Genomic DNA, 26,194 nt, shown 5'->3' on the forward strand with positions numbered 1-26,194 from the left:
TTCTCACTCTCCCAGTCTTTACGCTTTCACCGGATGCTGACACTGACTCGCAATTTCGCTGGCAGCCGGAAGAAGACTGCCTGGGGACTTGGAAGTTCTATTCAGGAATGTGAATGATGCTTCATGAGAGAGCCTCCTATGCATGCGAGTGAGGTCAGTGAAAGATCCAATTTATTGCTAGAGCTGATTTGTGGTGCTGCGTATGACCGAACAATGTGAGCAGTGATAGCAAAGGAAGTGAATGATGCCAGAAAACAGACTCTTCACACTAAATCTAGAACTCTAGAGAAACATTCCTCCAACCCAGGCAGGCACTGAACAGCACATTAATCGCTCTCTACCAGGCCAACTGTTGGAACAAGCAATTGTCATGGATCCAAATGCCAGAACCATCTGACTGCCAGGGCTGGACCAAAAGGAAAACAACTGTGGGGTGTGCTGGAGCCTCTTTGCGACCACTCTCCCTGAAGCAGCAAAATCGTGTCATGAATTAACACTGTCGCTGCGGAAAGCTGTGCAGGGTCCGTGTGCGTGGCTGATCGCCTGCAAGTGCTGCCAAAGCTTGCACTCAAGTGCAGTGCACTGTCGCTTCTTGTTCTGGGAGACTGTTGAGATTTGAACATTACCAATAGGATATTTGAAAACTAGTATTCGACTTTCTTTGAAACGTAATTCGACCTACCTTGACCTAAACGCATGTCCTTTAGTTCTGGCAATCTTAAAAGTATCACAAATGAATTGAAATGGCGGTCATCCCCAATTAGTGGAAAATTGGACACCTTAAAACGTTTTTCTACACTGTTTGGTTCCAAAATTAAGTGCGTTTGCACATTAGACCCGGATTGTGGACTGGGGCCATCTTGGATTTTGACCTCTCACGGTCCTCAGAGGTTTTCAAATCTGACCTTTGCTTCTCCCTCCACACATCGCCCTGAAAAAGTAACGCACTCGGCGCCATGCGGGAGTCCGGGTATACTAACTATGGCCTCGAGAAACGCTTTCATGCTCCTTCTCATAAAACATGCAACAATGGTCCCCTGTTGTTGTGGTTATCTTGCGCGGTTGGCCTGCACTACTTTGGTGATGCAGCACCCCAAAACCTCGTAGAGGCGGACAAATAGTGCAAGTTCTCTCATCACACGAGCCGAAAATTACACGTCAATACGTGCACAGTTCTCTCATCACACACCAAAATGTAACGATAATAGTGCCACAGTTCTCTCATCACACACCAAAATGTAACGATAATAGTCCACGGTTCTCTCGTCACGCACAAAATGTAACGGTAATAGTCCACGACTCCACGGTTCTCTCGTCACGCACCAAAAATGTAACGATAATAGTCCACGGTTCTCTCGTCACGCACCAAAATGTAACGATAGGGTTTGACGCTACACACAGGCGTGCAAGGAGAAGAGTAGGAGAATAACCAAGGGAGTAAATAACAATAGGCGAAGAACAAATGTAGAGGGCATGATTTAGCTTTATTGACTCGTAACGTCGAACGTGGATTCACACCGGCGAGTGACTGGGTTACGTCCGAACTTGGGTCAGAACACCAACGTGGGTCTGCAAACCCTAGTTATCCTTCTTCCAACTGCTTCTACGCATCGCGCATACATCACATACATGACACCGCGCGTCACGAGCTCGAGCGTGCGGCACGACTGTTGCCGTTGACACCTGTGGTCACGATTCCCGCGCGTGGCAGCATCTATTCTTAATACGATATAGTTTTATAGAATATAGTTAGAATATGCTTTTGATTGTAATATTGGTCGATACAACTACTTTCTCTCTTCATCCCTCCCCTCTTCCTTTTCTCGCTCTCATCTGACTCGTCGATTCTCGCACCACTCCTCTTGCGCTCTCTCCTTCTATACATCCTCTCGCACCGCTTGCCCACTTCTTGCTTTCCACTCCATTTCATCTTCTTTTCTCCAATTCTGCTCTCTCTCTCCTCTCTCTCTCTCTCTCTCTCTCTCTCTCTCTCTCTCTCTCTCTCTCTCTCTCTCTCTCTCTCTCTCTCTCTCTGCCTCTCTCTCTCTCTCTCTCTCTCTCTCTCTCTCTCTCTCTCTCTCTCTCTCTCTCTCTCTCTCTTCTCTCTCTCTCTCTCTCCTCTCTCTCTCTCTCTCTCTCTGGGTCTCTCTCTCTCTCGCTCTATCTATCTCTCTCTCCCTCTCTCCCTGCTTTCCCCATCTCTCTCTCTCCCTCTCTCACGCACGCACACTTTCGATCCCAGTCTCTCTTCTCCCTCTCTCTCTCTCTCTGCTCTCTCTCTCTCTCTCTCTCTTTTTCTCTCTCACACATCCATGCTCACCAAGTGAAAAGCCCAGCCTGTTAACCCCACTCAACCTTCTGGTCTATTCAAGACCACATACATAATTGGAAATTCAGACATTTTCCAACATATGCAACTAAAAATACAACAATCTAAGATTTTAAAATACTGAATATACCAGCCGAATTTATATATAATTAAGACGAGAGCTTACAACGAATGATTAATTGTAATTCACTCTCTCTTTATCTAATTCATATAAAACATATCGACAGATGCATCAAAGTGATGAAATATTACAACCGCCACGTCAACGATAAAAATAACTACACGCACTTATTATTCGCTACTTAGCCATAGTTAATATTATGTACCATGTATACCCAGGGCGTAGCTACGGGGGGCCTGGGGGGGGGGCACGAGCCCCCCCCAAAATTTCTTGTGCCCCCCAGGTGCCCCCCACTAAAAATTCATGCTTGATAAAAAAAAATTGAATTAAAAACAATGCCGTTACAAAGAAAAGTTATATATTGTTCCCCCCCCACGAAAATGTAAGGAGCCCCCAGTGCCCCCCCCCCGCTGGAAAAATCCTAGCTACGCCCCTGGGTATACCTGCTAGTATCACATACCACCTACCGGAAGATTGATATCCTGTTAGTTAATACCCACGTTGCATTTATAAAAATATAAAAATTCAAATTAAACGCATTAAATATTACGAGCAGGAAATCCGCTCACCCGCGCCCACGAGCTCTTGTACGCTACAGCACCAAGCACCTCGGCTCTCCACAACGATTCTGAAGAATGTCGCCGTCTACTGCCATGCAATGAACATCTCACCGACAAGCCGCCAGCGTGCAAGAGAGAGAGAGAGAGAGAGAGAGAGAGGAGGAGAGAGAGACGAGAAGCGTGGACTTGCCTGGGGTCTAGACTACAGTGCTGGCAAGCTACGCGATGAATGCATGCGTGGCAAAATGCTTGCTCAGACATGCTGCGGCTGTTGGCTGGCTGGTATGGCTGTTTGCACGCAGAGCAGGGCTCTCGCTCTGGGAGGGAATAGATGGATCGATCGATCGAGGGCTCATTAATCAATACTGCCCTGGCAACAGGAAGTCAGACTCCAGCGAAATTCACGATTGCATCTCACTAGCCCACAAATTATTTTTGCGGATTTTCACTGGATTGCGAGTACGGTCGGTGGTATGGATATAGGAAACCTGATATGTATGAGATCGAAATGAAAACAATGCAATTACCCAGCAGAATAATAATGCATAGACGCATAGGTGCACATAAACACAAAATAACTGCTCAAAAATCATTACTTCCAAAATAGCGTACATAACAAACCATACGTGAACTATGATTATTTTTGTACTGGATCCGTCGAAAAGCATCTGTACATAAGGCTATCCCGCAAATAATACACACACGCGTACAGCAAACAAAACTAGAAAGGGCAGTTGTCGCCAACTACATGTATCCCCCGTGATCTAGTATGAATGAAATATCTCTGTAAGGACGTAGAAGGTAGGTAAAGTTAAATAAGTCACAAAGACAAAGGTTTGTTACACAAACCCATCTGCGCTGAGATGTGCAAGTATGTTAAAATTGGTTGCCTTAGGGGTTTTGGTACGCGACACACCTTCTCCGCCAAGATGTGTAAGTATATCCAAGTTTGGTAGCGCTAGGTCAATTATGGGCCGAGTTATAGAGCGGAAGGGAAATATGATCAAGGTCAAGGAAAGGTCAAATAAAGGTCGTAGTGACCTGGTTTTGGTACGCTGCGCACCTTCTCCCCAAGATGTGTAATTACCAAGTTTGGTAGCGCTAGTCAATTAGGGGCCGAGTTATAGAGCGGAATGGAAATATGATCAAGGTCAAGGTAAAGGTCAAATATAGGTCGCAGTGACCTGGTTTTGGTACGCGACACACCTTCTCCCTAAGATGTGTAAGTAGACCAAGTTTGGTCACGCTAGGTCAATTAAGGGTCGAGTTATAGAGCAGAAGGGAAAATATAGGCGGCGGCGGCTGGACAGACATGAAACCATAGTATCCCCGCCGACTTCGTCGCAGGGGATACAAATATACAATCGTGTGACGAATATGTATTAACCGTCAAGTTATATGTGTACACGAGTGTACCTGCGTGCGTGCGTACGTACATGTGTAGATAGCGATAGAGACAGCGTCAGAGACAGAGACAGAGACGGGCGGGCGGACGGACGGACGAACAGATAGATGGATAAATGGAAAGCCTGTAATGTGCATGTGAAAGAATTGGGTAACAACCACATTTATACTTCAATTACAATTTCAGATGCTTGTATTTGCTTTCACAATCGTTCAACAACGACGACGACGACGACGACGACGACGACGACGACGACGACGACGAAGAAGAAGAAGAAGAAGAAGAAGAAACAATGACTATTGATTGCAGCTTACTACAATGACTCTGACGTTTAGAAAGAGTATAGAGATGCCTAAGGAACAATGATGCTACAGCTAAGGTTTCTGAGCTAGAACTCTGATTTCTACAACCTGGCGATCGTGACAAAACAACAGAAAGAAGAATACGAAGAACAGTGCGATCACGTACATAGTGTTAAATTGAATGTGTGTCATATAATGTTCTTCACGCTACACTAATGACATCATCTCATCGCTCCGTATTTGGCTTCTATGTTGTAGGAGAAGATGACGGCATCAGCTGAGGAGGAGGAGGTGGGATCAGTGAACGCGTGCAGCAGCAGCAACACCAGCAGCCCGGTCACTGCCTCCTCCCCAGAAGTGCACGTCATCACGGGCGGGGGAGGCTACGTGGGACTGAACATCGCGAGGGAGCTACAGGCCAAGGGGCATCGCATCGTGCTCTTCGACATCAGCAAGCCGACGGAAATGCCCCACCCTGACATGAAGTTTGTGCAGGTAACAGTTGCAATCACATTCGAGTTTGTTGTTATTTCTATTAGGTGTATTTTTTGACTGATGATAGCAGCCCAGCACTCTTAATGGTAGACATTGATAGCTCATCAAACAGGAAAGTTCCATCTTAGTTGGGAGTACAGCTAGTTAACATAGCCCTCTCTGCAATACCACAAAACTGTGGGGTGTATTGCTATGTTGGGGTAGTACCAACAAGTGGGTTTGGTCCCAAGCTCATAAACGTGGTGAAAGATCACACGATAAGACGTGCCTACGTATACATCTTTTCACTGACGATGCGGTTATTTACCATACAGTTTACAGTAAAGATGGCCAAGTACCCCCGCAGAGTATCATTACCTGTGTTGAAAAATGGACTTCAACCTGGGGCATAAATTTCAATCCTGACAATTGCTCTTAACCTTTGCCTACTCACTTTTTCTTGAGTACGTATCACTTGTTTGACGTTTGTATATATTTACACTAACCTACTAATATTTCGGTGTTATCATAAGAAGCGACCTTTGCTGAAACGCCTACATTGATAACATTTTCAAAAAGACCACTCACTCTTTGGGCATGCTTAGTAACCCCTTAACCCTTCTGTTGCTTTCACATCATTTTTTGTTGACAATAAACCCCGGTTCCTGACCTTTAAACCACGGTCCTCGCGTTTTAAAAATATGCCTCATCGGACTGAGCCTTGTATACCCTACAAAACCACCAGCGATTGGAATCTATTCAATACAAAGCCGCAAGTTGGTACACGAGAAACTACAATACAAGATCTAGAAATATTCTCACCGATATGCCTAATGCAAGCGTCTACAAGACTTATCATGGCCACGTTGAAATTGCTATCTCTCATCTTGTTTAATGAAATCCTCTTGGCATAGTCTCTCGTCTGCCTCTGACCATTGTTTCCACCATGTCTCGTCCTCAAAAAGGACCCATGCGTATTTACTTAATTTGTTTCGGTAATTCCTTACTGAAACTCACTTCCGTCATCTGTAGTAAACTGTGTGTGAAAATCTTTTTGACGTCACATCATAAACACACCATCTTCCTTATAGTCCGTTGGACTCTGAAGAATTACCATTACAACATTACGAGATTTTCATCTGACCCTTTAATATGGGCACAGGCGTGGCCCACTAATAGTGAGCTATAGCGCAGTGAAGGCTATGGTGACTAGGAGTTAAGTTGGGAGCTAGCTAGCTAGTAATTACAAGTGTGCACTAATTATAATAATTTTAATAATTATAATAAAAAAAATCATTATAATTTTGCGACATTCAGCTTCTAATGTACCGTGCACATGCTGCTGACATGATGTAAATATTTATCGTGAGCCAATCAACAATCTGTCGGCCACGAGACGTGTTCTATCCGCTTAGGAGGTAATGTACACAGTGCTCTTGGTGTTATGCACGTACCCGTCAGTCTAGCTGCAGCGCTGTTTACATTTGGAAGCTGCTGCACTGCTCACTTTACGCTCTACTGCAAACGCGAAGAAAAACTCGCAATGGTTTGCACAGGCCAGATGGCGTTTCTGTGGCATCGACATCTGACGGAGAGCATTTTGCGGCTGCAAAGAATAAACATGGATCAAAAATCAATATGGAGTATAAAAGAGACCCAACCGACACGGGCGTGGCATACCCTCGTGATTCTGAATTGGCAATAAATGCTATAAACGATTGTATAACATGATGAGAATTCGCTACGGTATTTTTATAGTGGTTTGTGTGAGATTGTTATTTATTACGCCCTCACGATTACCATGTGTCCGATTATCACCCGCGTGCGTGTCTTGATAATTTCATCGTGCTAGATCAAGAAAAGCACATTTAGTATTCATGAGACGATGCATTTCTGAAGATCCTGTTTTGCAGACGATCCTGTCTAGATATTTCTGCAGGCTTGAAGCTATAGTTCAGCATTGATGAGAGATTATACAGTAACTATCTGTATCACGAAAATTAATATACACTGCATGTAATAACATTTGGAAATAAATTGTTTGTATATATATGTTCGTAGCAGTGTTATTGCGGTTGTTGAAATCTAGGGGTAGCTGCAACGCAATTGCTACCAGTAGCCAACTGAGCAATTACTTTGATTGTGAGAGACAAGTTGCACCGTTGTCTATACTACTTTCTCTCAAATTTGGATTGAAAAGTCACAGTCATTGATCTAACAAACCATGGATCGATCAGGGTTCTACGTTAGAGTTTCTACGCCATGAAAGTCGACCCGCCTCCTAACACACATGATCTAATAATTTGCTTATTTTGTCGTCAAACAACGATAGCTTTACGAAAATAAAACCCTGTCAGCCATGCTGGCAACCGTTCGATCAGACTGACTGTTTATATAATGCCGGGACATTATTATATGATTGGTAGCCCAATTACAACAGGACTAGCTTTATTCAGTATTTTATAATGAAGATTTATATTAGAGAGGTTTTTTCCGTAGAAGTAATGTTTTTTAGATTGCCTACATCTGGTATTTTTATTTTCAACGAAAAGAAATGTTGCTTTGCATTGAAATCGGTTGAAATGAACTCTCTTGTGACATAGGAACTATAACTGTTGATGGAACTTGCACTTGGGGAAAGGGGCAATCTGAAATGCCTCGTTCGAATGTGAAACATACGGGTTTCGCTGGACTCCTAACGATTGCGAATATATCCTAAGCACAAGTTGAAATGGCGCTTTCTTCGTCTCGCAGTTGCGGTGAGCCGGCGCATCCAACCGCTAGCTGCGCAGAATAACTCGGGTTTTTAGGACGTAGAATTTACGAGGTTTGTGAGCGAATGTTTTAGTGGTGTATGCGCTGCGATGATACTTGCCGGGAATGTATCCGGCTCAGCGCAACAACATCATAACCCTCGTAGACGTTATTCTCCGCTCATAATGGATCTTTCAGGCGGGTTAATGGATAGCGAAACTCTATGAAGCCTCGCGGTTATATTTATAAAGCGCCACCATTTCAAGAATGTAGAGACATTATCCCGGTTATGGAGACTAAAACTAACTATGTAAACCAAAGGCAACACTGTCATTCTCAAAATGATAAACTGCATGATAATAGCTTCCCAGTCTGACGTGAATAAAAAAAATTATTAATTAGTTTTCATCCGAAATAGCAACTGACTATTGATATGTGAATGTTGTATAGTCACACTGGCAGCATTCATGGCTAGTATGAATACGTAATCAGACCACTTGCGTGATGAATTCACATGCAGTAGCCGCGTGTAATTATACAGCAACCTCATGTGGATTGCTCTGCAGAATGGCTTTGTATGAACATTCTCTGCGTTACGTAGTACCTCTGACATCTGACATTTAATGTATAGCCATCACGGGGTTGGAGGCAGCCATCTGCGCGGAGTCGGCCGTAAATAATCCATAATAATATTATAGGTTCTGGAATTTTGATGGGATGATCGGGATTCAAGATTATTTCGATGTGCATGCCGGAAGAAACAAGTTTGATTTCAAAAATTTACTGCGCCGCTCCTATCTGCAAAAATTCCGTCATACGCAGTGCATAACCCCAAGAGTAGATAATAACACATGTGTGTTATTATCTACTCTTGATAACCCCTAATGCAGTTGCATCTTGGAATCTGTTGGTTATCTGATAATGCTCTGTTTAATACATTTGGTTCACTTGTTCCTGGATAAGAATATTATCTGGCAGGTTTATGTATTGGTTCATCGAGTAGACAGATTGACCTTTTCTTAACCTCAGTTTTGACCTCAGTGTACTGTTGCGATCTTCACTGAATGCAAAAGACAAATCTAAATCTAAATATCACAAGCAGTTCTCCTATAAATTTAATACAGAACCACTTAAGCACATGTATAATATGTAATGGCTTGATAGAACACCGAAGTTGCGATGAAATGCAGGTGTTACGTGTATCAGTTACTTCTTGTCACTGCAATATATATATCAGGAGTAGATAATAGGGATTCCCTATTATCTACTCCTGATATATATATATATATCACTGCCACATATAACGATTGTTATGTCAGCTCTGTTCGCACCGAGAGTGGGCAGACGTCTGCAGTTTTATCTAGAAAATAAAGCAGAAATTAATTAGAAATTTTGTAATTAAAACCATTTGGCCAAAATGCAATTATGTCTGTTTATGCTGCGTGACCTTACTGACAAGCACACTCTGCCAACGGGGCCAATGTATGTGGCCCCGAGACGTACGAGCGCATTCTAAAATAGCTCAAGATCTATACTTATACATGCGGCTACTATCGTTAGTTTGCAGACAAATGATTGCTTAATAACCCAGACGGCTTCTAACGTCATAACACCGTAGGGAATGCATTTATGCGAGTCGTTTTCATAATTTTAAATCGAATAAATCTTCTAGGCAAATCGAGCACTGTTTCGCCATTATAATGTACGAGTGTGGAAGTTGTACAAGAGTCCATAATAGACTAAAAAATTGCATAAAGATTTTTTTCTTATGAAAGATGCTTGATACTCTCGAAGTTATTATAACGCTCGTGTGTATTGACGGCATTTATCGATCTTACACGAGTCAAGATGAGGCTTCATTGGATAAACATGATATCAGCAAGAGTGATATCATAGATAACAACATAATTATCGCATGTTATATGTGAGTTCTGATATCAGGTGAGCTGCTCTTTTCAGTGATTTTTTTTATTGATTTGATTTTTATAATTTAGTTTGATTTTTATTGTAACAAATCTTAGTGCTAACGTAGGGTGACGACTGGGGGATAGCACGAGGGAAAAATACAGGCAGGTGCGTGTGCGTGCGCGTGCGCGTGTGTGTGCGTGTGCGTGTGTGTGTGTATGTGTGTGTGTGTGGCTGTACGTTCTCACTCTATAGTGCAGTGGGAGGGGAGCAGAGGTGGGGGGGGCACCACCGAGCCCCACGCGTCTTGCTTTGTATAGCCTTTCCACACCGATATCTCGTGATGAAAATTTGCCAAAGATTTGCCAAAAATTTGCCAATTTGGCAAGATTGCCCAATCGACAACGCGTGCAAAGCCCACCTGGTCCCTGCTATACTTGTGGCACAACATGTTGCAGCGTGTAAAATTACACGATACAGTAACTAGTCGAATAATTTAAGTCGAAGGTGACGAATTTAAAACTCTCATGTTCAATTAGACTATTGCTCTGAGATTGACATATGACATTGAATAGTTGTCACTTTCTCGCAACTTGGATGCTGCGTCAGCGAGTCAATGTATATACATACTATATATACTATATATATATACTATATATATATATATAATATATAAGCTGCCGTTCACACGAGGAGCAAAGTTGCGTTCACGACGCTAAAAATATACGGCGGCTTGCTTAGCGCTGAATGCTCGCGGCTTGCTAACGCGGAATATATTCACCGCGCCCATCTAAGCCGCGTATACTTCGTCACCGACGCTGGCCGCGTATTGCTCACACCCGCTAGACTGGTACCCCGTTCTCGCCTGCAACGACGTTAGTGTAAGCGTGTGGAACTCGCGACCGACAACCAGTCTATCTATTCCTGGCTAGCTAACCCTGCGAATCTCCGTGTAACTCGTCGTGACGCATTTTTACCAGAACTTGAGCACGCAACAAGTACGCGTACCAGCTAGGCCGTGTATACGTGTGAACGCAGCTATAGGGTTTTCAAAGCTTTTAAATTATAGCATGGGGGTGCTATACTCACTGCTGGGGGGGGGTCCGGGGCATGACCCCCCCGAAAATGTTTTGTAACTTGTAGAAGCTCTAAGATGCAATCTGGACACTCTGTGTTAATTTTGAAGCACTGCATATGGGGTGAAAATGTTTGTTTTGCCATGGGCAAAGCCACATCGGAAATTCAAAATAATCATTTCTTGATGAAGCTAAGAAACACACTCCGGATTTGAAGTTTAACAATGAACCATTATTGTGGCCAGCTAGCCTACACAGTTGGTTGGATTGATTGTCAGTGTCCCAGATGCAAAATTATTGACAGAAAAAGTTATACACCAATAGATATCAATTTTGGTACTATAACACGCCGTAGATATAAGATAGCCAATAAAGTCATTTTAAGAGTTTATGTTAGGTATTAGGTAAAGGGAGACTGTTTGTACTTGTGTGTGGACTGCTATAGCCCGTAGCATCGAGACCAACGCAATTATTATAATATTGTTTGTGAACTGTCTTGTGTGTACACCAGCAATGGCGGCTATGATATTTAGGTGCGCGGTGCATTTTAGGAATGGTGGGCCCTCGACGATCGATAGCACTGGCGTGCTGCCAGGCTTATAAGTCCTTTGGAGAACCTGATATATTATACATAATATACTATACATATATATAATCAAATAGATAATATTGAAAATAATATGTAGATGTACTACTTACTTTTAATAAAAGCAGCAACACAAACCTGTGCAAATTTTAGTATGCATGTCTGCAAAGTAGTCAATAGGAGTTCATAATAAGTTAAATCTAATCATGTGATTGAGATGTTATCCTGAGGTTATGGCAAAGTTTCGGTGAAAGTTACTGACAGGTAGATGCGCACAGGAAGTGCTAAGGAGTTGAGGTCCATGTTGTCTTTTGCAAAGAAATGCAAAGATTTTTAAATATGCCAGTGCGTATAATTTGTACAACGACTATGCCACGTAGGACTGTGTCTATCCAGCATTGCACCTTGTTGTATCTGTCTCATGACGTTACATTTATTTTCAGGGAGATATCAGGAACCTCAGTGACGTCATGAGAGTAGCGCAGGATGCTTCATGCATCTACCACGTAGCCTCCTTTGGCATGTCCGGAACAGAGATGGTAAGATTGTCGTGATAAGAGTGTGCTCATAGAGACAGTACTATAGTGCTGGCTTAGTAGTCGGTGCATCCATCAATAGATGTAGAGCACGTGAAGCATGCATGCTCTCTGGGGCAATGAACAGGAATCTTAATTGACTGGATCTGGCTGACATTCCTACGCTTTTTTATTTTATTTTTACGCACATACACTATAACACAAAAATAGAATGCTTGTAGTATACTTGCTCTGTCTGGCATTAATTGTTATCGTGTTTCCGCCAAGGGTTTTCATCGGATGAAATTTTGTTTTGAACATCGGCTTAATTAAAATTTTGCCGAGTGCGAGGCTGTAATATGTAGCTGTACCGTATGAATACGTATAATTAATATGCATTCATATACATATGTGTACGATGTACGAAGTGTAACTTCGAGTAATCTGGCATTACGTGGCTTCAGTAATGGCAAACCCATTCTGCTCTCTTGCTTGATGTAGTACGTACTGATAAAGATAGGCAAGCAAATATAGTATAATCCCTCACTTTCACAGGTCACCAGTTATATAGATGCGGTTATATAGATGCGGTAAACATTGTATAAAAGCTAGTAATACGTGTCACATATTTCACATTTGAACATGTGTGATAAATGCGAGGGTTTTTTCATTTTATCTCATTCAAATCCACTAACGGTGAATGCATAAATTGTTACGTAGACGTCACATGGGAAACGGTATTAAAATTCAACTAATACCCAATGCACCGAAGGTTCTCAGATATTACTCGAACAGATCACTGATTTTCATCTCTAGCTTGTTGTTGATATTATATCTGTATCTGTACGTCACTGCTGAGGCTTCTATGCTGCTTTTACCCCGATGTGTTACGTGAGATGTTGAGAGTGTTCGTAGTCGCTGTTGCCAGGTGTTTACGATGCTACTAAACTGTTCTTAGCCGCGTGTCACGCATTGATTTTAACTCCTGGCCAGCCGCCGCTCAATAACTGTCTGCATGCGCTCGCCGCCGCCACTGCGCTGCATCATAATATATCTGTTCCTCCGTTGCAGTTAAACAACAAGCTCATAGAAGCGATCAATGTCGAGGGAACCAAGAACGTGATCAAGGCGTGCAGGCAGTGCGGTGTTGAGAGACTCGTCTACACGAGCTCAGTCAATGTCGTCTTCAATGGAAATCCGATCGCGTGCGGCGACGAAACACTGCCCTACATACCCGAGCAGAAGGTACTCATCGGCAGACCGATGGCCCGCGTTCGAAAATCAATGAGGACCTGGGGATGCGATTGATTGTGCTGATAGATAAACTTCGATGTTTGCATTTGCGAGCGTGTGCCACGGTGATTATTATAGCGTGGTTAGGTGCGCGTGTTTCCTCTTGTTCTGTAGATCGTGTTTGTGTCAGTTTTTTTATGGCTAAGTTAGCGCTGCTTACTTGCAGGCCATATCTAGTTCTAATAAGTACACGGAATTTAAAACTGCTCTTTCAGAATGTAAATGTGGTACAGTCAAAGCTGTATATAAGGGCCACTTGCGTCGAATGCCAGATCAACTTTTAAGAAACGTGACCTTTCTATAGGAGTAGTTACGCCATATCGCCAGTCACGAGATGACTGAATTGTCCTTTATAGATGCTGTAACCATTCTATAGCTAGTGTTAGCTAGTATTGAGAAAGTAGACATTTCATATGATATGATTGGAACATTTATGTCCTAGGGACTAAGGTTGGCAGGGGGGCATGTCCTCCAAGAAAGTTTTTACAAAAATTATGCAGTTTGGTGCTTTCTGAGGTATGCTAAATCAAAAAAGACTGTAAAAGAACTAGTAATAAAAATCGTGCACATCATAAATTTCTCCAGTAAAATGAGTGCATGGCCGTCGTCAGCCGTCGGCAGTACAATTGACTGTCTAATGCAAAGGTAGGCTGTCGAAAAGTCGCAGTCTAGAGCAAACACTAGCCGTGACGGCAAACCGCGGGTGCGGTCGTAGTCGCGGCGAGCGGATGTTAACGCATGCTCGTGTTTTGCACACAGCACATCGACCACTACTCGCGCACGAAGAGCATCTCTGAGCAGCTGGTACTCGCGGCCAACGGGGAGACTGTCGCGGGCGACAAGACTCTCCGCACGGTGGCGCTGCGCAGCGGCGGCATCTACGGACCAGGCGAGATGAGACACACGCTGAGGATCATCGTACGTGCAGCGCCGCTGCCGCCGCCGTTACTCTGTAGACGCGATGCCGCGTAACCCCCGCCGCCCTGTCGTCGCAAACACGAATACACTAGTCCTTGCAGTAACGCGCGTGCAATAATGCAAATTCTGACGTGATGGTCATATTGCTTACGGTTTACGTTTTTACCCCTCTTTTCTCTCTTTAATCCTCCTTGAACTTTTAATGAACGCACATTTTATGCGATTTTATTTTGTGGGACTCATTTATGCGACTATAGTGCAGTGGGAGGGGAGCAGAGGGTGGGGGGTTGCACCACCGAGCCCCACGCGTCTTGCTTTGTATAGCCTTACACCGATATCTCGTGATGAAAAATTGCCAAAGGAAAGTGCGATAAGATTTGCCGAAACGTAGTGAGTCTTAGATTGGATTCGTTAAGGGCAAGATTGCCCATCACGGTGCAAGCCCACCTGGTCCCTGCTATACTTGTGGCACAACATGTGCAGCGTGTAAATTACACGATACAGTAACTAGTGAATAATTTAGTCGAAGGTGACCTTTAAAACTCTCATGTTCAATTAGACTATTGCTTGAGATTGGCATATGACATTGAATAGTTGTCACTTTCTCCCAACTTGGATGCTGGGAGCGAGTTCAATGTATATATTATATATATATACAGGGTTCTCAAGGCTTTTAAATTATAGCATGGGGGTGCTACTCACTGCTGGGGGGGGGGGTCCGGGGCATACCCCCCGGAAAATGTTTGAATTGTAGAAGCTCTGAGATGCAATCTGGGACACTCTGTGTGTAAATTTGAAGCACTGCATATGGGGTGAAAATGTTTGTTTTGCATGGGCAAAGCCATCGGGAAATTCAAAATAATCATTTCTTGATGAGCTAGAAAACACTCGGATTTGAAGTATTAAAATGAACATTATTGTGCCAGCTAGCCTACACCAGTTGGTTGGGATTGATTGTCAGTTCAGATGCAAAATATTGACAGAAAAAGGTTATACACCATAGATAAATTTTGGTACTATAACACGCGTATATAAGATAGCCGAGTCAGTTTAGAGTTAGTGTTAGGTTTAGGTATAGGGAGACTGTTTGTACTTGTGTGTGGACTGCTATACCCGTAGCATCGAGACCAACCAATGTATTAAATAATTATTGTTTGAACTTCTTGTGTGTACACCAGCATGGCGGCTATGATATTTAGCGTGGCGGGTGCATTTTAGGATGGTGGGGCTCGACGATCGATAGCCTGGCGTGCTGCCAGGCTATAAGTGCCTTTGGAGAACCCTGATATATATACATATATATACATAGATAATATTGAAAATAATATGTAGATGTACTACTTGGGACTTACTTTTAATAAAAGCAGCAACAAAAATCTGTGCAAATTTTAGTATGCATGTCTGCAAAGTAGTCAATAGGAGTTCATAATAAGTTAAATCTAATCATGTGATTGAGATGTTATCCTGAGGTTATGGCAAAGTTTCGGTGAAAGTTACTGACAGGTAGATGCGCACAGGAAGTGCTAAGGAGTTGAGGTCCATGTTGTCTTTTGCAAAGAAATGCAAAGATTTTTAAATATGCCAGTGCGTATAATATTAATTTTGTACAACGACTATGCCACGTAGGACTGTGTCTGTCCAGCATTGCACCTTGTTGTATCTGTCTCATGATGTTACATTTATTTTCAGGGAGATATCAGGAACCTCAGTGACGTCATGAGCGTAGCGCAGGATGCTTCATGCATCTACCACGTAGCCTCCTTTGGCATGTCCGGAACAGAGATGGTAAGATTGTCGTGATAAGAGTGTGCTCATAGAGACAGTACTATAGTGCTGGCTTAGTAGTCGGTGCATCCATCAATAGATGTAGAGCACGTGAAGCATGCATGCTCTCTGGGGCAATGAACAGGAATCTTCATATCTCTGGATTCACTCACGGCATGGACTGTATAGCGTCTCAGGGTTGCAACAGCAACGTCGAAAGGGCACGCGTGCCGATCAGCATCCCCTCTGGTGGTGATGGGATTATTTAAATAACCGCCCGATAGGAGCATTGGACTCATATAAACCAGGGGCTAAGTAATCAGCATTCACTCTTGACTATTTACTCCTGATATAAACGAAATGGGCTCCACATAATATTTTTCACATGAAGTGGCATTCGTTAACGCAACGCAGCGAATAGTATGACATCCTAATATATAAGTTTATTATTAGAAGCCAGATTAGCGTGCAAACACTGAGTTGCGTAAGCGCAGGCACATAACTCGCAGAGCGAGCGCCGCGCGTGTATATATGTGTCGTGTGTAGTGTGATGTGCGGTTGTGGGTGTGTGTTGGTGTGTGTGTGATGTGCGGCTGTGTGTTGTGTGTGTGTGACGTTGCGTGCGTGCGTGCGTGGTGGCCCACTGTTGCCGTTGGCCACGTTGCGTGTATGTGGTGTGTGCAGTGGTGTGTGTTTGTGTGTGTCGTGGTGTGTGTGTGTGTGTCTGTCTCTGCTGTGTCTGTGTCTGTCTGTCCTTCCGTCCGTCCGTCGTCTGTTGTCTGTCTGTCTGTCTGTCTGTATGTCTGTCTGTCTGTTTTGTCGTTCTGTCTGTCTGTCTGGTCTGTCTGTCTGCTGTCTGTCTGGCTGTTCTGTCTGTCTGTCTGGTCTGGTCTTGTCTGCTCTGGTCTGTCTGTCTGTCTGTCTGTCTGTTCTCCCGCCCGGTCCGTCCGTCTGTGTGTGTGTCTGTCTGTCTGCTCTGTCTGTTTCGAGAGGCAACATTTTTCTGCTATCAGATTTTTATGTTAGTAGGCCCGTAGCCAGATTTATATTGAGGGGCGGGGGGGCTTCGTTTTTCAATGTTGGCCAATTTTGCTCGGCCAGGGGCGCACACTTCCCGTGGTACAGGAATTTGTCACGAGGGGGCGGGGGTCTAACCGTAACCCAAAGTTGCTGCTGCACGGCACGGCGAAGGGTGGGGTCTGGGGGAAGAAATTTTTAAAATTAGGACCCCCTCAGGATGCGTTTTTGCGCGCAGCAAGGGGGGGGTGGTCCGGACTCCCTGGACCCCCCGTACCACGCCCCTGGGCTCGGGCGCCGAAGCGACCAGGCGAGGGAGCTAAGCGATCCGAGAACGGGCACGGGGAGGCGGCTGTGGGCAGGGGGGTGCTTCACTGTTCACCCTCCCGCACGATTCGGAGATTTGCAATTTATTACACTAAAATGTGAGCGACCTGACGGTGAAATTCTTGCAAATTTAAAAAAAAAAAAATTTTTTGTTGGGGGGGGGGGGCTCCTGGGGAAAACCCCTCGAACCCCCTGGCTTACTTGGGACCTGATGTTAACAAATTAGTTGCTTGTGTAACAGAATTGTTGCCACTATTTGCAGCGACAGCCGGCGACGCCCGGAAAGGAGAGATTGTATGAATGCGTTATTGTGCTAAAACCGCAAGGCTATAACAGATTGATCAGGCCTGTACGCAACCACCACGGAAGGCCTAACGACGTTCAGTTCGGAATCGGGCACTGATTCACGATTCTGTGAATGTGCGTCAGTAAGAATTATAAAAATTGCTTTTGATACGCGCATCATAGGATTTGTCGTACATATAGCTTATATTATATGACCCCCCTCCCACTACACACAAGGACACGCACACACCAGCACACACACACACACACACACCACACGACACAACAACACCAACGACACACACACACACCAGCACAGCACACACACATACACACACATAACATACACTCACACGCACTCACACACACACACACACACACACACACACACAACAACACACACACACACACACAACACACACACACGCACGCACGCACGCACACACACACCACACACAAAACACACGAGCACGCCACGCCACGCACGCACGCACGCCACGCACGCACAGCACACACACACACACACACACACACCGTTCTTCGTTTCACTAAGGTCCGCATGATGCTTTCACACAAATCGAGCTTATTAGATTGACTTATTTACTACAGGTACTTGTAATACTTATATTACAGATACTTAAACACTTAGACCTAATGTGCACGACAAAAGTATTCATACTTACCATTACTTATAGCAATAATTCGAAGCATAAACAACGCATAGCGGCATATGTAATAACGAATGCGAGTATAACTCTACAACTGGTAGGGACGACTAAATGGTTAATGTGTTAGCATAATATATAGGTGCTATAGTTTATAATTAGCAAGTTTCTTCTGTGGCATATTTAGTATGAGAAAAATCAAAATATGGAAGACGAATATTTGGGAAAGATACCGTAATAGGGGGTTTAGTAAATCGTATCATATACACAGCTATGTTTTATATTATAATGATTCGGCCACGACACCGTGTTACTGTGGCTGTTCCAATAGGGTTGTCACCGGTTTGTTGTTAATAATGGACGATATTTTTACAGCATGGCCGAAATTTTTAAATGGCAGGAATTAATACTTCATATATTGCTGGAAATGGCCCAGAATCCAACGTCGTTTGTTGTCAAGCCATTATTGAACGGATAATTTCAATATTATGATTGAACTTAGGATAGTACATTTACCTCTAGATATGGCACGATTTACCAACTCAACATGCGGATCCAGCCGACGTATGAGGCGTACGCGTTAACCTCGACTTCGAGGTCCCCTGACCAAAGTTTGGCCTTCCAGATATCCGTTGCTTTTCAACGGAGTAGGGTCAAGCGTCGAAATATCTTCACAACCTGTAAAGTATGGGGGACAATAACTATTGTAAAGTAAGCTTATTCTTATTATTGAAAAATATCGGTTAAGTCGTGCGAATAATAGTTATTTAGCTCATTTTTTTTTAGTCAGAATATTTTACACGTGAAAAAGTGAAATTGTTACTCGGAATTAAAGCCGTTACTTGTTTCAATCAAAATTTTCTTTTCTTATTATTCAGCCCCTGATGGGAAACTACGAGCGTCAGTTAGTTATTAAATGCAATTGTAGTACTTTATCCTGAAAAGGAACCGTGCTATGCGGTGCCACCCGGCCATAATTTCAGGTTATGCCGTGGGTTATTTAACAAGAGCAGTGGCGAGGGAATAATGGGCGATTTTGGCCAAAATGAATAACCAGCTTCTTATTAGAATAGCCATTTAGAATAAGAACATTACCACTTTGATATCTGTTGTAGAGAGACGATGGCGGAGCCGCCGGTTCCGAATCGAAATGTATCGAATGATATGGACTCGATATGACGCTTTTTCATGCGTCAAATATGATACTGCATGTGTTATGTCGAATATACGGATACGTGCATCAACGTCCCACTTACTTCGCATACATCCAAATAACTTTCTCAATAAATCAAAATTGGACGAGAAAGAGAGGTCGGTAGACGTGCTGAATGGGCAACAAACATTATGACATTTATTTTTTTTCCACGATTTTGCATCGATCTTCCTCGACTTTTCATGTATCGAAGTATAGACGTTAAATTAGTTCTTCTTCCCAACCATGGTTCTCATCTAGAAAACATGCAAGTCACCCATCCGATACACATTTGCAGACAGATACATGGCCCCTGCTTTGTTTCTAAACGACGCCTCTAACGCCATTACAATAATATTCTTTCGCGCATTTTGCCACTAGAGATTGTTGAGTGAGACACATGTGTATATGCGTTGATGGCTGCTTTTTAAAAATGGCCATGGCCTTTATTACATTAACATTAGTTCCAGAGTTCCTGTACCATCAAACGCCGTCGAATATTTCCCATTTGATATGCAGGAAACGGGCGGCTGTGAGCATGAACATTTGGATCAGGACGTTCAACAAAGATCACGGGGTAGTACAAATAGTTTTTTTACAGTCATAGCTAATGATTTTTAACGTCAAAACGCAACATAGTGCGCGCGCGCATCACGACTAGCATCCAGTAATCACGTTTCATTGTCGCCGCAGGCGACTGGCCAGCGGAGGATTTAAAAATCAAGCGTGGAGAACGCACCTAAGAAGACAGCTTTAGCTAGCATACGAGTAAACACCTGGCAACAGTGACTACGAACAACTCTCAACATCTCACGTAAACAGCCACGGACGGTAAAAAGCAAGCATAGAAGCCTCAGTAGGAGACGTGACAAGATACAAAATTCATAACTCAACAACAAGCTAGAGAATGTACATCAGTGATCTAATCGTGCAGTAAGATCTGAGAACCATTCGCGTTGCATTGCGTATTAGTTGCGCATTTTAATACGTTTCCATGTGAGTCACGTAACAATTATGCATTCACGTTAGTGACTTTTTCTAATGAGATAAAATGAACCTTACACACTTATCACCATGTTACAAATTGTGAAGAGTTCTGCTCATCATAATTACTAGCCTTTATACAATGTTTACCGCATCTATATAACTGGACCTGTCAGAAGTGAGAGAATTATACTAAGCATTGCCCTATCTTTATCAGTACGTACTACATCAAGCAAGAGCAGCCAGGCAATGGCTTTGCCAGTTACTGAAGCACGTAATTGCCAGATTACTCCGAAGTTCACACTTACGTACATCGTACACATATGTATATGAATGCATTACTTAATTATACGTATTCATAACGGTACAGCTACACTATTACAGCCTCCACCGCAAAATTTTAACTTAAGCGATCTGCAAAACAAAACTTTCATCCCGATTGAAAACCCTTGGCGGAAACACCGATAACAATGCCAGACAGAGCCAAGATATACTACAGCTGACAGGTCTATGTCCCCGGGTACTGCCGGCAGCGTACCCTGCTACTATCTATATGCCGCGACCGTACCTCGCCACTCCACTACGAGTCTAGCGAGTCGCCTACGCCTCACTCCCCTCAACCCGAACCCTAACCCTAACCCTCAATCCTAACCTATCCTAACCCTAACCATATCAAATAGTGACCAGGGACGCTTCCGGCAAGTCACCCTGGGACAGAACCCTATGAGGCCTATACACCAAAGCTTCTATTCTTGTGCTTATAGTGTTTGCGTAAAAAAGCGGTAGAATGTCAGCCGGATCCAGTCAAGATCCTGTTCATTGCCCCAGAAGCCATGCATGCTTCACTGTCTACACTCTATTGCACTCGATGGATCGCACCGACTCTTAGGCCAGCCCTATACTATGTCTCTCAATGAGCACACTATCGACAATCTTACCATCTCTGTCCGACATGCCAAACGAGCTTATGCGTAGATCCATGAAGCATCCATGCGCTACGCTCATCACTCACTGACGCGTTCTGCATATCTCCTGAAAATAAATGTAACATCATGCCGTATAATAATTAATTTTGTACAACGACTATGCCACCGTCAGGATCTTCGTGCGTCGCTCCAGCATTACACAACGCAATGACGATATCTGTCTCATGCATGTTACATTCTATTGTCCTCCGGAAGCAGAGTATCATCACGAAACCTCTCGTGACGTCTGCGCGTAGCGCCAGAGCTCTCGTGCGCACTCTACACCTAGCGCTTCCTATGTGATCATGGTTCTCCGCGCAATCAATGTGGTAAGATGGTCGTAAAGTAGTGCCACTCCGATCGGCTCATAAGAGCGAGTTATCTATTGAGGTTCTTGGATCCTCAAGCAGTCGCGGTACTGCACCCATCCAATTCGATCAATAGCATATAGATTAGAACCATTGTGACAGCATGCATTGCCTCTGGGGCAATGAACAGGAATCTTGAGATCTGACGATCCGCGGCGAACTGAACATTATCTAACTCCCTGCTATGCGCGCTTTATACACTTAATTACACCAAAGAAATAGAGTGAACATCTGTCCGTTACTAGTACTAGCTCATAGCGTTCTAGTCCCCCAGGTCACTGCCGGAAACGTACCCTGGTCACTTTTCGATTCATGGTTCAGGCGTGATTAGGGTCTAGGATCTAGGGTTAGGGTTAGGGTTTAGTCGTATTCCGGTCACTAAGCGGGAAGCGCGGGACTCCCTGCAGCAAACTGGACCACCGGTAGTTGGTTAAGTTATCAAGCTGCAAACTCCGAGACGATCGAGGCAATAGATAGCACCCAGCGGTACGGTCCACGGCAGTCCCCCGCGGGGGACATAGACCCTCTCAGCGTGCCTAGTATACTGCATATCTGTGATCTGTGACATGTATATCGTGTTTCCGCAAGGGTTTTCATCTGGATGAAATTTTGTTTTGAACAGCCGGCTTAAGTTTTAAAATTGTGCCGACAGGGCGAGGCGTTACCTATATATGTTAGCGTATGCTTTCCGTTTAGTGTATAACGTATTTAGTTAACAAATCGTCAGTCAGCCATCGAAATTCAGCGACTACATAGGTTGATGAGCGATAGCACGAAGTGTTGCCATGATACTATCAGCAGCGTACTAGAGTTTACTGGCAGCTTTACGACGACCACTCTCGTTCTACAACAATCAACTTTAGCCGTTGGCTCCATAATGGGGCAACAAGGCCATTTGCCCTGCTCTCATTGTCGCCTGATCTTGGGCTATTCCTATTACCGTTACTGATATAAGCTATAGCCAAGCTAAAGAGCTAGCGTAGAATCTTTTTCCACTTGATGCAGGTTCCCTGCTTATATAATCGCGGCTGGTAAACATGTCACTTGTAAAAGCTCAGAATTCCGTGTCGAGATATTTCACATTTGAACCTGGTGTATAAATGCGAGGAGTTTTTCATTTTATCTCAAAATCAATCACTAACGGTGAATGCATAAATTTTACCGCTAGACGTCACATGGCGAACTGGCTATTAAAAATCCAACTATACCAAGCACCCGAAGTCTCAGATATTTACTCGAACAGATCCACTGCATTTCATTCTCTAGCGTTGTTGATATTATATTCGTGATCCTGCTACGGTCACTTACTGAGGCGTTTTCGATGTGACGGTGGGTACCGAAATGAGAGAATGAGAGTGTTTGAGAGTAGTTTCCGTAGGCACGTCTTGCCATGGGCCATCTCGCTCTCGTTGCTAGCGGCTTGGTGGTGTTTTACTCTCCGTCCGCGTTACGATGCTACTTAAACTGTTCTTACCGGCACCCCGTGTCACGCATCGCATTTTAACTCCGGCAGCCGCCCGCCTCATAAACTGTCTGCATGCGCTCGCGCCGCCACTGCCGCTGCCCATCAGTAATATATCTGCATTCCTCCGTTGCCAGTTAAACCAACAAGCCTCATAGAACCGATCAATGTCGCACGGCGAAACAACGAACGTGATCAAGGCGTTGCAGCAGTGCGGGTCGTTGAGAGACCGCGTCTACCACCCAGCTCAGTCAATGTCGTCCTCAAAATGGAAATCCGATCGCGTGCGGCACGACGAAACACTGCCTACAGTACCGAGCAGAAGCGTACTCATCGGCAGGCGACGATGGCCCGCTCTTGTCGAAAATCAATGAGACTGGGGGATGCGCATTGATTTGTGCTGATTTTAGATAAACTTCGGAATTGGTTCGCATATGAGACTAAGGGCTGTGCCTGTGAGCCTACCAACGTTCTAGCGCCTTACGATTATTACTCTTCTCCGATCGCCCACAGTTGTAGTGCGGTAGTTTCCTCTTGTTCTTTGCTAGATACGATACTTGCCATATTTACTTTCTCTGTTGAGTGTCAGTTATTTTTATAGGCAACATACGTATACGATCCATTGCACATTTTCTGCCATATTCTAGTTCTAAATTAAGATCCAAGGGAAGATTGGTAGAATACCAGTCATCTATCATTCGAGAAGATTATGATAGAGCCATGTGGTACGTCAAACTGTACCATAAACCGCGAGCCACATGGCAGCGCACAGTGAATGACCAGATCAACTTCTTAAGGAAACGTGACCTTTCTATAGCGAGCATCAGCACATGCATATCGCCCAGTCACCGGCAGAGGGATGGAGGACCTGAGAATTGTCTCTTCTTATAATGCGCTTTACACGCTATTTCTATAGAGACTACAGTACTAGCATCCCAGGTATATATGGGTGATACTGTGCATCCGACGCCCAAACGGAGAACCGGCAGGATAGAAGCTATTTCGATAAATCGACATGACGCTGATTGGATATACACTATCTGTGTATTCTCAACGTACGTGCATCAAACCCAGGTGCAGGGGGATGTCCTTCCAAGAAATCTTTTACAAAAAATTATGCAGTTTGGTGCCTATTTCTTGAGGCTATGCCCTTAAATCAAAAAAACTGTAAAAGAACTAGTAATAACAAATCGTCCCACCGATTACATAAAGTTCTCCAACGTAACTGATGAAAGTGCTACTTAGGGCCTGTATCGTCAGCCGTCGGCAGCTTAGACAAATGTTTGACTGTCCTAATGCCAAAGGTGAGCTGCTCGAAAAAGGCGCTCGTTTGCATCATAGCGGACCGACAGCCGATTGTGTCCGTAGACAAAACACGTCGGGCCCGCGGGTAGTATTCGGTAAAGAAGAAGATACAAATAATGACACGTCTGGTAAAAGAGATACACCGGACGCGAACGGATGTATAACGCTCATAATGCTCGTTTTGCACACAGCCACATCGACCACTACTCGCGCTACGAGAGCATCTCTGAGCAGCTTGCTGACTTACCGACGGAGCCAACGGGGAGACTGGAGGTACAAAGGTCGCGCGAACGGCGACAGAAACTCTCCCACTACTGTCGGGCGCACGTGGCGACATGCTTGGCACTACATAGCGGCGCCAGCTCTACCGGACCAGGCGCTAGATGAGAGAACGACACGCCAGAGGATCATGCTACGTGCAAAGCCGCCGCCGCCGCCGGCCCTTTACTTTGTAGGACGCGATGGCCCTACCGAGCAGAGACACTAACCCCCGCCGCGTACAGTGACGCTGGTCGGTGCGCAAACGAGAACGAACAATACACTCATGTCCTGTTCTATATTGAAATGCAGAAGTAACGCTGCGTAGCATATGCCAAATCGAGGGATTTCTCAGTTTGATATCTTGGTCATATTCTTACGGTTACGTTACCCCTCTTTCTCTCTTTAATCCTCCTTGTACTTTCATTTATGAACGCTACATTTATGGCGATTATTTTGTGGGACTCATTTATGCGCGTAAAATGTCATTTATCAAATTTCGAAATTTCGAAAAAAAAACTTTTTGAGCGCACTTCACTTAGAAGTGTGACGTTTTTTCTTTTCTCCATTTTTGCAGTCAAATTAGAGCATTCCCTTTTACCGTCAAAAATCCACCTATTTGCTGAATTACGTAAAAACGTTGAAAATTTATAGTAGGAAATCACCCAGTGAAACAATGCAGTAGAGTTAATAGTATAGCACACATATATGAATAATTTAATTGAAAAACAGAGCCTGTGAAGGCTTCGGCAGTAAACCACCGCAAATATTTACTAACATGTAATAAATTAATAGGTATCATAAAATACATGTATAATTTACATGAAACTCAGTAAGAGCTATAATATTTCATTCGCGTCACTATTTATAGTGAATTTAAAAAACTGATAATAGAAGCGGTCAAGAACAGGGCAACAGATAACGAAGTGGCCAGATACCACCGCATCTAGAGGCAGTTTAATCAGTGAGCGTACATTGATTACCCTTAGCGATCAGTATCTAATATCAATAAACTTCTTTGGTATGTTTTAAAATACGATTGTATTCATTTCTAATTGCTAATGCACAACAGGTTGTATAACCATAAGCCAATTTCTTTTAAATTAATCCTGTAAAGCCCAGCGCACACGTGAGTTATTTTACTCACGTATAATGACGCATGCGTCATTTTACTTCACGTGTGCGGCGGATTTTCGTATGAGTAATTTGACGCATGCCCGTCATTTACTCCAGCGGTCCCCGGCCGGAATTTCGTTCGAAAGTAATTGGAACGCATGCGTCTTTTAGTACTTCCCTAGTAAAATAACTCAACTTGTGCGCGGGGTATCTTTAAGATTGCATTTCAACTGCTACTATCTCTTCCT

General features: G+C 43.9%; 1 protein-coding gene across 1 annotated transcript in view; it reads left to right on the top strand.

Moving 5' to 3' along the window:
- Positions 1–26,194, top strand: part of LOC106807406 (short-chain dehydrogenase/reductase family 42E member 1-like) — a 46,223-nt gene that overhangs the window by 15,667 nt on the left and 4,362 nt on the right. The window contains exons 2-5 of the mRNA XM_014809725.1: positions 4,976–5,212; positions 11,956–12,051; positions 13,099–13,272; positions 14,080–14,238. Coding sequence (XP_014665211.1) covers positions 4,982–5,212; positions 11,956–12,051; positions 13,099–13,272; positions 14,080–14,238 — 660 coding nt within the window. The 5' untranslated portion in view covers positions 4,976–4,981. The remainder of the gene's footprint in view (positions 1–4,975; positions 5,213–11,955; positions 12,052–13,098; positions 13,273–14,079; positions 14,239–26,194) is intronic.

The sequence above is a fragment of the Priapulus caudatus genome, unplaced genomic scaffold, assembly GCF_000485595.1.
Source record: "Priapulus caudatus unplaced genomic scaffold, Priapulus_caudatus-5.0.1 Scaffold212, whole genome shotgun sequence".
Taxonomy (NCBI): domain Eukaryota; kingdom Metazoa; phylum Priapulida; class Priapulimorpha; order Priapulimorphida; family Priapulidae; genus Priapulus; species Priapulus caudatus.